The sequence below is a fragment of the Emys orbicularis genome, chromosome 2 (assembly GCF_028017835.1).
Source record: "Emys orbicularis isolate rEmyOrb1 chromosome 2, rEmyOrb1.hap1, whole genome shotgun sequence".
Taxonomy (NCBI): domain Eukaryota; kingdom Metazoa; phylum Chordata; order Testudines; family Emydidae; genus Emys; species Emys orbicularis.
This window is the reverse complement of record NC_088684.1, coordinates 109,065,936-109,081,887: the sequence shown is the minus strand read 5'-3', so window position 1 is coordinate 109,081,887 and position 15,952 is coordinate 109,065,936. Positions and strand designations below refer to the sequence as shown.

Here is a 15,952-nt window from a genome sequence, read left to right as displayed (position 1 = left end):
TGTAAAAGGTTACAGCAGAGATTTTTATAAATAACCATTCTTCCTTTGTTTCTTGAGTCATAGCTGAGTGAGTAGAGATAATAGGACACCCACTTCACAGCCAAAATATTTACTCCTGGGGAAATTCTGCGTTACTGCGTGCATGCATAATTAATGAACCACCTTCTGAGGGAGTGTAGACAGTGCGCGACTCACCCCTGCGACGCCTCCTGCTGGTCATCTCAGGGAATTAGCTCTTTTCCAGCCTGATCACCCTCTGCAGGCCAGTGTCCCGTTTGTCGCTGGCCCCATGTCCCTCCCGGAACCCGGTGCCCCTTTACCCTGGGGCTGCCCCCTGGCAATATTCCACCAGTCTCTATGGGTCTCCCCTCTCCAGGAAACCCCCAACCCTCTAATCCCCACATTGCCTCAGTCTGGGCTACTGCCAGTCATCATCTAGACCCCGCTCACTGGGGTAGACTGCAGTGTAAAAGCCACTCATCATAGGCAAGGCGGGTCAGACCTGATGCCTTCCTCTACCTCCCAGTACCTCTATGGGCCTTGGACCAGGCCCTGCAGCCTGGGAACTTGCCAGCCTGGAGCTCCCCTGCTCCTCTGGCCTTTCCCCAGCCCTGCTTCACTCCCCTTTCTGCAGACAGCCAGGCCCTGCTCTCTCCCTGCCTGGAGAGAGACTTCTCCTGGGCCTCTGCCAATCAGCCCAGCTTTTCCCCTGCCCCAGCCCTCTGCCAGGGCTGTTTTAAGCCCTTCCGGGCAGGAGCGGGGGACCACCCTGCTACAGGGAGGTTTAGGTTGGATATTAGGAAAAAACTTTTTCACTAGGAGGGTGGTGAAGCACTGGAATGGGTTACCTAGGGAGGTGGTGGAATCTCCTTCCTTAGAGGTTTTTAAGGTCAGGCTTGACAAAGCCCTCGCTGGGATGATTTAGTTGGGGATTGGTCCTGCTTTGAGCAGGGGGTTGGACTAGATGACCTCCTGAGGTCCCTTCCAACCCTGATATTCTATAATATTTTTATTTTTTTGCGCAGAAAAAAGCTTCTGCCAAAATGTTGCTGCAGTTCTGCCTTTTGCCCACCAGAGGGCACTGTGGAGATAGACCAAAGCAGCAGCTCCTGGCCAGCTAGGGAAGAGAAAGACCTACCTTCTTCACAGCACCTGTCAGGCCAGGTCAGAAGACAGGGGCCATGGGGAGACAGACAGCATGGGGTCCTGGGTCAGACTGGAGCTCATAAGGGCTAATAGGGGAGGACAGACCGGGGCAGGGGGTGAATGTGAGTGGAGGCACAGGGCCACGGGCAGAGGGAGGTTCAGGGCCACATGGTGATGAGGAAGGGTGTGCAGAGCTACATAGGAACAAAGGGTGACTGAGTGGGACCACAGAGACACATGGGGACAGGGGGAGGGGTACAGGGACACAAGAGGATGGGGGGAGTGGCTGTCTGGGTGGAGGGACACATGGACAGAGGGTGCAAGGACACATGGGGGTTCAGGAACACATGGGGACAGGGGCAGATGAATGGGAATGGGAGAGGCTAGGGGTCAGTCAGGGTCTGCATGGGGGAAGCTCCCTAACAATCCCGCCCCCCCCCCCAAAAAAAAAAACTGTTCCATACTTTTCCCACCCATAACCAACAACCCTCCAGGTTTATACCCAGGCTCCTTCCCAGCAATTTACTTTCCTCTCCGTCAGCTCCTCCTTTACCCCGACTCCCGCAAGCCTTTGCGCTGCTTCTGAGTGGTGTGGGAAATACGGTTCTGTATTGTAGTTTAAATGAATTATTACTCAGAGTTCTGTATTAATATGCCTAGTAAGGAATCCATTTGTCAAAAAACATTTCCTGAAACTTTTTTGTTCTCTGTATTGTTACAGACATACTTGCTGATAGGGTATTTTGAAATAAATGACCAAAAATAATTGAAACTGGTGTGATTATATTGTGTTATTTTGACAAATAAAATATGCAGAATTTTGCAGAATTTTAAAATATTGTGCGCAGAATTCCCCCAGGAGTAAATATTGCCGTGCTTTAAAGGCTTATGATTGCAAGATGTAACTGTTGCATTGTGTCTTTTGAGGAATTTGTCAGGATTAAAACTGCCTTTAAATAAACTGGGAAGTCTTTCATCGTTTTGAGAATAGCACAGAAGTAATGGTATATGCCAAGTGCCCCCAATAATCAATCTGCAGGTCGCATTCAGTGCATAAATCCACTTGCAAGTGGTCTTATATATGTTAAAAAATTATTTTTATTCTTCATAAAATCCACTATGTATTCTGGATTCACTGATGATGCATTCTGGAACATCGCTATTGACCCTAGAAAGACCCAGCAGATATCAGACTATAAGGAATTTTTATAAAGTTACTAAAAACTCATGTATGTATTAAATGGCTATTACCACAGAATGATTACTAGTGACATTCAGCACTTATTTCTGTTTAACTTAATATTGGCTGATACATTTGTGAGCAGAAACTGATCTTTGTTGCTTAATTTTATATTTTATTTCATAGTCAGATCTTTACTTACGAGTAAAGAGCCTTTTTTGCTTTGTTTCAGTCCCTCAGACACCAAGATACCTTAGTTTTCAAATTTAAATTTTTGAACATACCCTCATTGTTGTTCTTCCCTTCTGCTCTGTCATTATGAAAATGATTGTGTGTATGTGGAATAAACTCCATTTATTTGTGTTTGTGTGTGTTTGAGAAACACAGGGAGTTTGATTGTTTCAGTAATTGGATTTTCTCTTGAATGGAGTTTTCACATACTGTACCTTTTTTCCCTTTTAAAAAACATTTTTCTTTAACATTTTAGTTTGTAGTCAAAAGTGGTATAAAAACAGCACAGAGCAATGTCATATTTTAGGCAGGCATATTGGATTGGGCTCTAATTAATTGCTGTTGCTGAATAGACTCTGTGGTCCTTACTCCATTTCCCAAACATAGTTTTTCCATTGTGTGTAGAATAATCCCATCCAGGAAGAAATCTAATTACTAAGATAATTAGCACCTTATCACCAAACAGAATTCAGACATTTTTGCAGTTTATGAATTTAAAAAATGTTTAATTTCCTTTTCACTCAGGGAGGGAGAGAAGAACACATTTTACTGAATCTAGCTTGATTGAACCTTATAATTCATGTTGCCTTAGAAACAGGCAAACTGAGATAAAGGATGGTATCACCAGTACTTTAGGCAGTAAATGCTTACACTGCTGCCAACAATATCATTAAAATGGCTAAAATAACTAACATATAATGGTCTTGTCAAATTTAATGAGTGTTTTATTAATGTTACAAGAAATGTCAGCTGGTGCTATTTGATATTAATTTGTAAAGTAATATATTTTGTCTCATGTAAGCCTGCCATTATATCTCAAAATATGTGCTGTGTGAGCAGGGGAAGTGTCATAGAATGCAAAATTCCTCTATATTTATTCAGTTCTTAGCTACCGTGGATGTTTACATTACTTCATTTCAAGTAGAACTGTATATCCTGCCGCTTATGTCGGGCTTAGTAAACCAGTGGGAGCCGCTCCAGGCCCTTTGGCCCACAGTATCAGATTGTTTCACATTATATTTACATTTCAGCTATTGGTTCCCACTTAACTTTATTTAGCAAGAGAAAAGTCCTTCCCATCTACTGGGACAAATCTCTCAAAAGTACCTATTTTATATGTAAAGTCAAATAAATGTTGTGGGGGTTTTAATCTGCCATGTTTTGACTTCAGTCTTAAACCTTAGGTTCTGAACTCATAAATGTAATATAGAATGGAGGAAAAGATTTTTATGTTTAAATAAAAACCTAAGGAGGAGGAATATTGTGACATTAGTATCTAGATGACTTCCATGCAGCTAACTACACTAAAAAATAATGGCATTTGAAAGAGAGAGAACAAGCAGCATGGCTCATATATGCAAGATTTAAACAAAAATCCTGCCATCCTAAGTGAAAGGGAAACAACCACGTGTTTTCCCATGTTGTACCTCCCACTCTGCAAGCCTTGCAGCAGTCTGAGAAATATAATTTAATTTCCTTTTTCTTATTCATTGGCTTTTCTGTAGTTATCATAATATCACCTCTCAAGCATTAATTAATTTAGCCTTTCAAACAAACCTGTAGGAAAGTAGTTATCCCCATTTTATAGATGGTGGATGGAGACACAGAAAGACTAAGTGACTTCCTGTTTTACCTTCAGTAAGTCTGTAGAAGAGCTGGCATTAGAAATCAGATCTCCTGACTCCCAGTTCTGTGTTCTAACTACAAGATCAAACTAACCTTCCTGTCTTGAACTGACCCTCACTTCTGTGGCACATTAGAGGAACTACTTAATTTGCTGGAGAGATGCCTCTTGATTCAGTGTGTGACATTTTTTGTCATAGGGTCTTTGAATTACTATCAGCAAATGCCATGGTGGAAGAGACAGGGAATCAAACCAGGGTCTTGTGAAAGACAACACAGAATAGTCCCATTGGTGGTTTCATTAAGCGCATATCCCTTTTTATTGCCCTAGAACAAATAATATTTCTCTTTGGACATCTAAATATTACACAGATGGTATTCAGATAATAAGTATTTGTTTGTTCATCTATGCTAATAGATACTTGGATAGGAAAATGAGAGAACCCAGCACCACCAGTGTCCTGTCTGGGGAATCCATCCCAGGTTTTGGGAGGAAGCAGTCAGAAAGGAGGAAGATGAGTTTGGGTCAGGGAACAGATCTGCATCTGCATGCTTGGGGGCTACCATAGAACTGCAGAGTGGCTTAGGGACCTGATCTTCAACTCAGGACCAGATATGCTTTCTTTTTCTTGGCCTGAGGAAATCAGATAGGACCAGTCTCTACACTACAGCATTCACACACTTAGAGTTTGTTTGTTTTTTAATGTCCCAACCCTTGTTTTGTTATAAACAAGTCAACCTACTGTATACTTATTTAGCTCTTACATTCCCTTAAAAGTCCTATTCCTTCCAGTTTGTCAATATGTTTGGTATTGGGGTGCCAAGAAACAACTTAGTATTGTAAGGCTGTATTGTAAGTGCCATATTGATGATGATGATGATGCTTATATAGCACTTTTCATCAGTAGATCTCAAGTGGAGATCAGCAGATGGGGAAACCCAGGCACAGAAAGGTGAAGTGACTTGCCCAATGTCATCTAGCAGACCAGTGGCAGAGCTGGGAATAGAATCTAAATCTCCTGAGTCCCAGGTCAAGTTCTCTATCCACTAGCTACACTTCCTAAGTAGGGACACTAATTTCTCTTAATCATGAGATGTATCTAGCTAAGGTAAAAGGTAAAGAAAAGTTGCTGTTGCTAAATAAAAGGGTAGTTTTGTGCTGGTGCCTTAGAATAATTTGAATTTTTGTAGTGAGACAAAGTGGGTGAGATAATATCTTTTATTGGACCAACTTCTGTGGGTGAACGAGACAAACGTTCAAGCTTGCACAGAGTTCTTCTCAAAAGCTTCATTTCTCATAAGCTTGTCTCTGTCACCAACGGAAGTCGGTCTAATAAAAGAGATTACCTCACACACCTTGTCTCTCTAATATGCTAGGACCAACATGGCTACAACAGCACTGCAAACGACAATTTATTTGTTTTCGTCTTTTTCATGGGGAGAGTGGGTTTAGATGATTAGACATATGTTAAGGAGGAATGAGTTAGAAGGTTGGTTGTGACTAAAGGAAGCTTTTGTTAACTACAAAAGCCGAATTGGACTAGAATTCCTAAACTCTTCAGGATGTCAGGTCCACATCTTTGCCCTACCCTTTCTGCAGTGTTACATCAGTGCAAGGGATTAACTAATTCTAGTAATAACGCCCTGGAGCTTATAAACTCTGCAGATTGAGTAACTACAATTAATGAATTTACAAGCTCTGCTGGTAACCTGTGGTTTCAAGTGCCTGAGGAATTAGTCCATTCTTGGGTTTTTTTCAGTTCTGGGTCAAATATTTACTGCAACGTCTCTCTTGTTTTCCATTCTTTGGGTTCTCACCCATGTGCCACGTTTTTCATTGTCAAAGAAATGGCCATTAAAAATCCCACTGTATTTTTTCTAGAACTGGTTTTAAGTCTTAGTTCTCTAGCCAAAGGCAAGTTGAATACCGGTAATTATTCCTTTCATTTTCAAGGGAATGAGATTTTTATGTAGGGTGAGACTTGGTGTACCCAGTCCGCAGTTTAACATTTTTTTCCCACTTTTTTCCCATTGCAGAGTGCCTGGAATAACAATTGCTACAGACATCATCTGTGGTTTTCCAGGGGAGACAGATGAAGATTTTCAAGACACCATGAAACTTGTAGAAGAGTACAGGTTTCCAAGCCTCTTTATTAATCAGTTTTACCCACGTCCAGGGACTCCTGCTGCAAAAATGCATCAAGCTCCAGCCCTAGTGGTAAGATATATTTTCTTGAATCATTGTACTTGATAGCTCATTTTATGTGGCTTTCATGCTGTGCCAAATGTGAATGTACAGTATGCACTGTACTGAATTGAAACATAAGAAATGTTTATTGGAGAATATGGTTTTGCAGCAGAATTATGCCACAATTAAAATGCAGTTTTATATATTTCTATAAAATAAACTGATTGCCTTTCAGAGCTTAGCTAGAACACAGGATGCCTTGCCAGATTTGAAGTTTAAATTACTGCTCAAATTATTAATTGGGGCAAAATAGCATCTATAGAAGGTTCAAGTGGTTCTTTTCACTTTGACTTTATAGTCATATATTCTTCCTAACAGGTTTTCTGGGTGAGTCTCTTCTTACCAAGAAAAGGACAAAGGTTACATTTCATATTTTCTTCCAATTTTTGAAGACTTGTGTGAATCCAGTGATGTGATATACACATTGCAAGTGATTCTATGCAAAATAGTATGAACTGAATGATAGTTATCTTTGAATTATATACTAAAGGTCAAATTTGCATGCGACTACTTCCATTCCGTTGACTACTACTTCATAAATATCTTCCATGATTCTGCACTGTTTTAAAATCTAGTTTCTGCCTTCAGCCTATATGGTAAATGCCACTGGTGAAATTTGTGTATGTAATTGTAGTTAATCTTCCAGGTTTCAGGTACTCCCCAATCTTCTATAGTTGGCCGTTGTGGTTATATAACTCTTTCCAATTATCAAACCATCTCATCTCAAAATCCCTAAGAGGATAAAAGCCACATTTTAACATGAGGTAGTTGGCTATCAATTGTATTCTAATTGATATAGATAATTTATATTCCCTTATTGTCATAAGTGATAATAATGACAATTATGTTTAAAGGTTTAGTTTGATAAATAATCTACTTCGAGTTTGCAACGGTGTAAATGTGCATACTTGCCTAACCTGAATCTTTGAACAAGAGAATATACCATTCTGCTGCTTATAAAACCATTTAAACTTTTCATTGGTGTTTGTACTAGTGTAAATAACATTTGTATGCACTGCATTTCCAATCAGGATAAAATCACAGCCAGCTAATGTTGTAGGCAGATAAGAATATATCATACTTCATTTTGTGGGGTCATCATGGCTCACCACTCTTTGAAGAGAAATCAATGAGTGGGTCAGCCACTCTTTGAAGAGAAATCAATTTATGTATTGTTGTATCTCTTTCTCAATGTCAAAACTTATACAGATATAGTCTCTACTTACTGTCAATATATACCATACCTTTAATGAAAATGGAGAATTGGGTTAAATTTGATTCCTTTTATTTTATTGTTCAAAGAAGTAAGCTTTGAGCCATTGTTTAAAAAAAAAAAAAAAAAGGATTAAGAGCAACTTATATAGGAAAGTATAGAAGATTTGGGCACAAAAGATGCTGTTGTGGTGTGGTATGATAGTGTAAGTAAGTAAGCTCACACAGTTGACTGAATTTTTTCTTTCTAAAATGCCCATCATGTTGTCATTGTGGATGCCTATATTTAAAATACAGCTGAGCAATTTTGGCAGTCCAGGCAGGTTAAAAATGTAAACATTTGGGTTAATTTCTGCTTTTGGGTCACACAGATACAACCCCATTATCCTCCGTGGATTGCATAGCAGTAGAGGAATTTGGCCTCTTGGTTTTTTCCTGCGGAGTGTAGTTAAATACAGTTATACTGACACTAAATATTAATCACATAAGAACTAACTTATTTTTTTAAAAAGATCGGTTTAAATTTGGGGGGTGATGACATAATTTTAGTAAAGCTTGACATTTTCACTTTGCTCTTTTTTCTATAATTTGCTACTTTGGGGGAATTAGAACCTTCAAAAAGCTATGTCTGCTTATGTTCTAGTGCTGATGAAAAACTGTAATTAACAGATATTCTTTTTCTCTCCCACCTTGTTTCTTTGTTGTAATCTTCAGCAACTCTGAGTTATATATTCTTTCATCTCTTTCTGGAAATGCAGGGTAAACTATCAACTGGAGCAGGAATAGTTTATGCTAATATCTTGCCTTTTATATTCACAATGCCTCTAGATAGTAGCTAATGGCTCTCCTTACGGTGTCAAGAATGCACAGGCATTTCGTTTTTCATTCCTTGTCCAGAGCACCTTATAATTACATATCTTTCTCAGTTGAGAGAAGAGACTATTATCTAACCAGGGACTCCCACCCCTTTCCCGTTTTTTACTGTACACATAATCTTATTGTTAATGAACTGACTTTAGTATGTTCACATAGAAACAAGCAGCACATGAACCTATTACAGCAAAAAAAATATTATATATAGTACATCATATCTCCGATCTAATCTCATAAGCTAATTCTTTCTCAGGAAGTTCATATGCTATTAGCTATGCTGCGTATAGGTTTCTTTCAGCAGTATTTCTTCTTATAAAGAATTTTTGGGCACATTATTTAACTAGGGGCACCAAACCAGTGACTAACAATGATATTACGTGACAGTTGCCAACCTTCTCTTATTGCTCAGTATTGGCTATGTTGGCTGTTAGTTTTAGCATTGCAGATATCTGCAGTCGGAAAGACGTATTGCTGTTTGCAATCTGCTCCCCGCCTGTGCATTGTGTTTCAAGACAACCTCACTGGTCCTAATCAAGTGGTATCTATGGTGGCAACATATTTGCCCTGTCAAATCCTTTAAGTTCACTCTTTTCCAGAGGACCACCTTTCCTCCAGGCACAGTCCATGAAGTAGGCATAGTAATGTTAACACTTCGTTATTTGGTGGAGGTGGTAAATTTGATAACTTTTTTGGAGGAAAATCTGAGATGGGAAAATCTCATTTGGGCTTGACATAATAGAGATTCAATCAATTCTACTTGGAATATTTTTTCCACATAAAAATGATATGTTATCATTGAAATCCATACTGGCAGTGATCTTCTGTGTCCAAAAGGGCAGGTGACACTAATCCACTACTTTTTATGATCAGAACAGGCAGAGAGGCTGTAGTTCTTCCTTATTCTGTTGGAAAACTACCATCCTTGGAAGGTCAAATATATCTAAATGACTCCATTGCCTCACAACCATTAATTTTTTTTCACAAAACACTTGTGAGGCAGGGAAGTGTTGTTATTCCCAGTTTACAGAACTGAAGCATTGTAAGACTGAGTTGCCCAGTGTCACACAAGGCAGAGCCAGAAATTGAATCCAGAGCTCCCGAGTTCCAGTCCAGTGCCTTAACCATAAGAGAGCATCCCTCCTCCCACATCCTCTAACAAAAAGCTAGTTATTTATTATTGTATTTTATTATTTTTGTTGAAGAAGTACCAACTGAGATCTAGGCAGAACTAGGCACCATACAAACACTGAGGCAATTATTTTATGTATATCTTCACACATCCTTTTGATTCCCAGAGGTTTAGAGAAGATTAGTCAAAATATGGCACAAAAATCCCTATTGATAGTGTGACTTTCAGTCCTTGTTGGCAATCCCCCTGTTTTGCCTGAAAGAATCTCTGACTATTCTGACCAGCTGTGATTGGAAACCTGGAAAGAAAACCATTAAGTTGATATACTGAAGAGGTACCTGGTAGAAATTCATACTTATAGGTACATTTTAAAGTGGGTTTAAAATACGGCATAAATTCCTGTTTTTCCTAAAAGCTAGTGGTCTATCAATGTGAAATTTTACACATGCACTTTGCATTTTCTATGTAGCTTTTCTATGGATTCTCTATATAATTTTTTAATAAATCATTGAAATTGGTCTCTGACTGAAATTTGGCCTTGTCACTGACAGCATAAGGAGTCACTATCTGCTATGGGGCATCTTAGCTATATTCCCTCTGGGAACAAGGTGAGGGAATGGCCATCTTTGCTAAGGCTCTATTGGCCTCACTTCCATTAAGAATCATAGGAGATGGCAGCCATTTTGAGATGTCAGGTTTTCATGTAATTCTCTGTAGAAAAACATCACTCATCAGCCCCTGCTGAAGAAGAAATTTTCAGTTATGAAGAATAACAGTGCAAAAAACAAACAAACTAGTAAGCCTAAAAGTATGTTTTCAAAACATGTGTACCAGTTCTACTCAAAGAGACGCTGGATGGGGAAACTCAGGTGTGGGGCGTGTGCCAGTGAGCATGCACAAAGCCACCTAAGTCCTGACACTCCTGAGCTGCGTGGAGCTCATTGGTGGGATTCTCAAACTAACGCCCCAATCCCCCTCCACCTATTCCACCACCACCACCACCACCACCACCTTCTCTGTTTTTTGTGGGAATGGGCTGGCCTGACTAGGCATCTAACTCCAGGAAAGGATTCATGGTTGTGAATTCCAAGTGGTGATACGCACCTCCCTTTGGCCTGGATTAGATGTCTATATCCCTTCGAAGGGTGGGGCTTGTGACCCGCTCTTCTCCTCAGTATTTCCTGTTGACTAGCCTAGGTGATTACCTCTTCTGCGTGCTGGCTTTCGTGGATCCCTTAACTCTCCCCATGCATAGTATAGGAAGCCTGGACACCTAACTTGGGGGTGTGAATCCCACTGGGTGGTAGAGTGCCTAAAGTTAGGCATTGCAGGGTTGAGCTTAAATCCCCTTTGTGGATCTAGCCCCTTGTGACCAAAACAGGATTTGTCATGATACATAGAGGGGTATTGCTGTAATATACAGCTCTGTACATCTATAGTCTCTCTAATGGTAAAACTTGCCAGCTCCAAATATTAGAAAGGATAAAGTAAAATTTACTTGCTGATAATTAAAGTTCTTTTGCTCAAATCCCATACACAAGTATGCATTCATGTAACCCTATTATTCCCACTTAGAACTGAACTGGAGTTGCAGAAGGCTTCTGTCTCAGTGCAAACAGCTGCCTATGCAGTGTTTATGGTTAATTTTTAAATTTATTAAAACAACTCCAGGGTACTCACAGCTCAGCATGCAACCAAAGGTACTGACTTGTGTGATAAAGTCAAAGAAGTTAGTTACCTGTGGGTAACCTCAGTCTGCAGTTAAAATATTATTATTGAACTCTACCCAAGCTTTCAAAAGGTAGTTATTTTAAAGCCAGTACCAGCTTCAGGTCATATCACTTTCGTTTGTTTGACCAGGTGCTGAAGTGAAAAACTTGTGTTTGTTGTGGAGACAGTTAAGCTGGTGTGTTGTAAAGCCAGTTTTATTCTATCTGCAAGCAATGAATGGTCTGGCTCTTAAAGTTGCTGAGAGCTCAGTTCAGGCTGAATCTGTGGAATGAGTTAAATTCCGCAGTCGCAGCTGGGCGTTGCAGAGTCAGACCATAGGAAGGGAGAAGAATATTTTGACTGTGGCTTGCAGCCATACCTTTTGAAATTCTTGCAGTGGTGTAGTTCAGAGCAACAGGCAGAATGTGAGTCTCTGACTTCTAAAGAGTGTGGGTTGTGACTGTCCTGCTGGAAAAGCAAGTCAGAGTTCAAAGCCGGAGTAGAAATACACCTGGGAAACCCAGGCTGGTGCTGTACCCCTTTGAATTCAACTTTGTTCTTACAGCAGCAGTCTTCAGAGCACTGACCAGAATGAAAATTACTGACTTCATATTACTTCTACACAAAATGTGATTTAAAGGTTTTAGCTTCCCAAAGAAAATGTACAGTTGTGGATTTAGACCGAGCTGTACTGTCAGTAATAGTACACAGCAAAATAAAACAGTTGTGGGAAATACACAACTTCTTTGTTTCTTGTTGATTTTTAAACTTCCCTGTAGTGCCAAAACCATTCATCTGTACTACATGTAACATTACTGACGTAATTGCCGAGGTAACCGTTGGTTTTAGCAGCACAATTATTGTCCATAAGAATGAAAAAGAAACAAAACCAGGAACTTAACTTATCCTTTGACAATTCTTTTGTACATGCCACTACAGTTCTGTTGTACGCTTCTGCCACACCTCCCTCCCCTTTGTCATAGGGTATACAAGTTACTGAAATGGATCAAAGGAAGAGGTATCCAAACAGGAGTTTATAAGAAGAGGCCTACATTACTATTCCATATATCTTATCTAACTTTCATTCATTTCAATTTGCAAGTTTATAGTGATATTTTTCAAACTAAAGTTATGCCTGAGACAGATGTACAACTAGAAAAGGAGTTGAAGGGGGCAGGGAGTTCCTACAAGATGTAATACTGGAGGCTCAACATCAAGCTATTCTGACGCAGAGGAAAGATAAGAAGAGCCACAGGCGGCCAATGTAGCTGCACAAAGAGCTTTTTACTGTCTAAAACACCAAAAGTGATACATACAGGAAATTGAAGGAGGGGCATGTCACCAAGGAAGTATACATGGGAACAGCGCAAGCTGTAGGGACAAAATCAGGAAATCCAAGACAAAGAATGATTTACAGCTGGCAAGGAATGTTAGAGACAACAAGAAGGGGTTCTTCAAATACATCAGACAAAAAACAAAGATCAAGGATGGTGTGAGTCCACTGCTCAATGGAGAAGGTGAGCTGCTAATGGAAGTTGATAGGAAGGGAGAGCTGTTCAATGCCTACTTTGCTTCAGTCTTCTCACAAAAATTACATGTGACCAGATGACTAGCAAAGTTACTACAGACAATAAAGCGGAAAGGATGCAGATAGGGATAAGTAAAGAACACGTCAGAGATCTTCTGAGCAATTCGAATGAATTCAAATCAGTGGGGCCGGATGCTATTCATCCCAGGGTACTGAAGGAATTAGCTGAATAAATCTTGAAGCTTCTGGCAATAATATTACTAACTCATAGGTAACAGGAGAGGTTCCAGAAGACTGGAGAAGGGCTAATGTAGGGCCCGTCTTTAAAAGGGGGGGAAAGGAGGAGCTGGGGCACTATAGACCAGTCAGCCTGACTTTGATGCCTGGGAATCTACTGGAACAACATATAAATAATTCAGTTTGCAAGTACCTGGAGGATGGGGTAATCATTAGCAGCCAGCATGGATTTATTAAGAACAAATCATACCAAACCAGCTTGATTTCCTTCTTTGACAGGGTAACTGGTTTGGTGTATAGGAGGAATACGGTGGACATAATATACCTGGACTTTAGCAAGGCTTTTGACACAGTCCCACATGACATTCTGATAGGTGAACTGGAGAAATGTGGGCTTGGTGGAACTGCCATTAAGTAGATACATAATTTTTTTAAACAACCACAAATAAAGAGTAACTATTAATGGAATGATGTCAGAGTTGAGAGAGGTCTCAAATGGGGTTCAACAAGGATCTGTACAGTGTTGTTTAACATCTTTCTTAATGACCTGGATGTAGAAATAGAGAGCATGCTGATCAAAGTTTCAGATGACACAAGGCTGGGTGTGGGGGGAGGTTGCCTACACTTTGGAGGATAGAGCTAAAATTCGGAGGGATTTTGATAAATTGGAGAACTGGGTTAGAGACACCAACATGAAATTCAACAAAGACAAATGTAAGGTGCTACACTTAGGAAGAAAAAACCAAATGCACAAATACGGAATGGGGAATAACTGGCTTGGCAGTAGCACTTCTGAGAAGGTTCTGGGAGTTGTGGTGGATCACAGCCTCAACATGAGTCAGCAATGCGATCTGTTGCAAAAAAAGCAAATGCAATTTTGTGTTGCATTAACAGGCATAGCATGCAAGTCACGGGAGGTGATAGTACCGCTCTACTCAGCTCTGGTTAGGCCTCTGCTTGGAGAACTGTGTCTAATTTTGGTCACCAGTGTATAGAAAGGATGTAAGCTGGAAAGGATCCAGAGGCGAGCAACAAAGATGATCAAAGGGATGGAATGCAAGCCATCTGAGCAAAGGCTGAAGGAACTGGGTCTGTTTAGTTTGGAAAAGAGGAGATTGGGGGGGGACATGATAGCAGTCTTCAAATACTTGAAAGGGTGCCATAAAAAAGATGGAGAAAAGTTGTTCTCTCTTGCTACAGAGGGCAGAACAAGAGGCAATGGGTTCAAACTACAACACAGCAGATTTAGATTAAATCTCAGGAAAAACTTCCTAACTGGAAAAACAGGAGGACAATGGAACAGACCGCCTAGCGGGGATGTGGAAGCTCCTTCACTGGAGGTTTTCAAAAGGAGGGTGGATCGCCATCTGTCTTGGATGGTTTAGACACAACAAATCCTGCATCTTGGGCAGGGGGTTAGACTAGATGACACTTGTGGTCCCTTCTGACCCTATGATTTAAATAAAATGGGGGGGAGGGGTAATCCCTGAACTTGTTATGAGCTACGCACACAAATACATATCACAGTGCCTGCATGGAGTCCCTTTGAAGTAAATACAATGAGGTCATTGCTGGATTGAGGCTTTAAGGGAGACATCGACAAGACAGTATAAAGTTGAGGGTTGTGTGTTCCTCTCATCCCACAGTGGTTGTACTTATGGCTTTGTGTATGTCAGTGTGTTCAGATATGGGGGTTTCAGTCCACACCATAATAAAGAGATTTGAGTCCAGGTGTTAAACTTGAATCTTGATTGAGATTATGAAACCTCCCACCCTTACGCAAGAAAGACATGGGTTTCATTTGGCCCATCTCTGTCTTTTACTCACTTTAATTACAGATAACAAAATGATGTAGTAAACAGGACATAGTTTCAGACTGCTAAAATTAATGAAGCAAATAAATATCTTCTCTATTAGTTTTTTTATTATTATTATTGGTCTTATGTTTGATGTAAGGCATTAGTCTGATCAGAACTGGTTCATTGATAAGACTCAGCAGCACATTGCAGACTGGTTACAAACTACAGAAGGTTTGGGAGTATTGTCCTTAACGTAATTTCTGAAATCAGATGTGTGCATTAGAACAGTAAAACCTGTTTGTTTAGGCTTTGGCACTGCTGGAATTCCCATGATAAACCTGAAATACACTTGCAACTCAAAACAGGCCATGAAATAAGTTTCCACTCAGGTCTAATATTAATAATGTTGCTCAGATTGGTAAAGATGTACTAATTTAATACCTGGCTTCCTTGAGATTTGGAATTTTTAATTGAGGTTGATTATGTTGGTTCTGTCTCTATCTATACTGTTACTGATAGTCATTCCTTTAGATACAGTATGAATAGAATGCACTGATTCTTGAATATATTTCTAAAAAGTTAAAACCTTGATAAATTTTAGGCAGAAAAATCCCAAGAATAATTGATTAGGATCTGTAAAAAGGGATATTCCCTGTATTTTAACTGATGATTATTTCCTCATGAACACCAGACAGTGAAATCGCCAGTGCCAGAAGTCGTCTTATAGTTCCTGCAATGCACTGTATTTTTTTAAACACTGCAGAACTCTGGATTTAACTCAGGTTTAATTTTTGCTTAACAGATCAATTTTAAAGTGCAGTATTTGCTTTTGGATTTGGTTTTATATATTTTTTTATGTCTCATGGAAGAGAACGAATGTATACCATTTACGTATCATGTTACTGGTCTGGTCGTCTGCAAGGGCTCCTTTTGGAAGAAAAGGATGACATTAACACAGCCTGAAGTGGGCTCTAATGACACCACCTGCACTTTAACTGTCTTTAGAGCTCCAAGTGCACCCCCTTCAGAGCCATCA

At 40.0% G+C, this 15,952-nt stretch overlaps 1 protein-coding gene across 1 annotated transcript in view; it reads left to right on the top strand.

Annotated features, from left to right (window-relative positions):
* CDKAL1 (CDK5 regulatory subunit associated protein 1 like 1) overlaps positions 1–15,952 on the top strand; it is a 645,112-nt gene that overhangs the window by 468,287 nt on the left and 160,873 nt on the right. Inside the window, exon 12 of the mRNA XM_065398726.1 lies at positions 6,218–6,398. Coding sequence (XP_065254798.1) covers positions 6,218–6,398 — 181 coding nt within the window. The remainder of the gene's footprint in view (positions 1–6,217; positions 6,399–15,952) is intronic.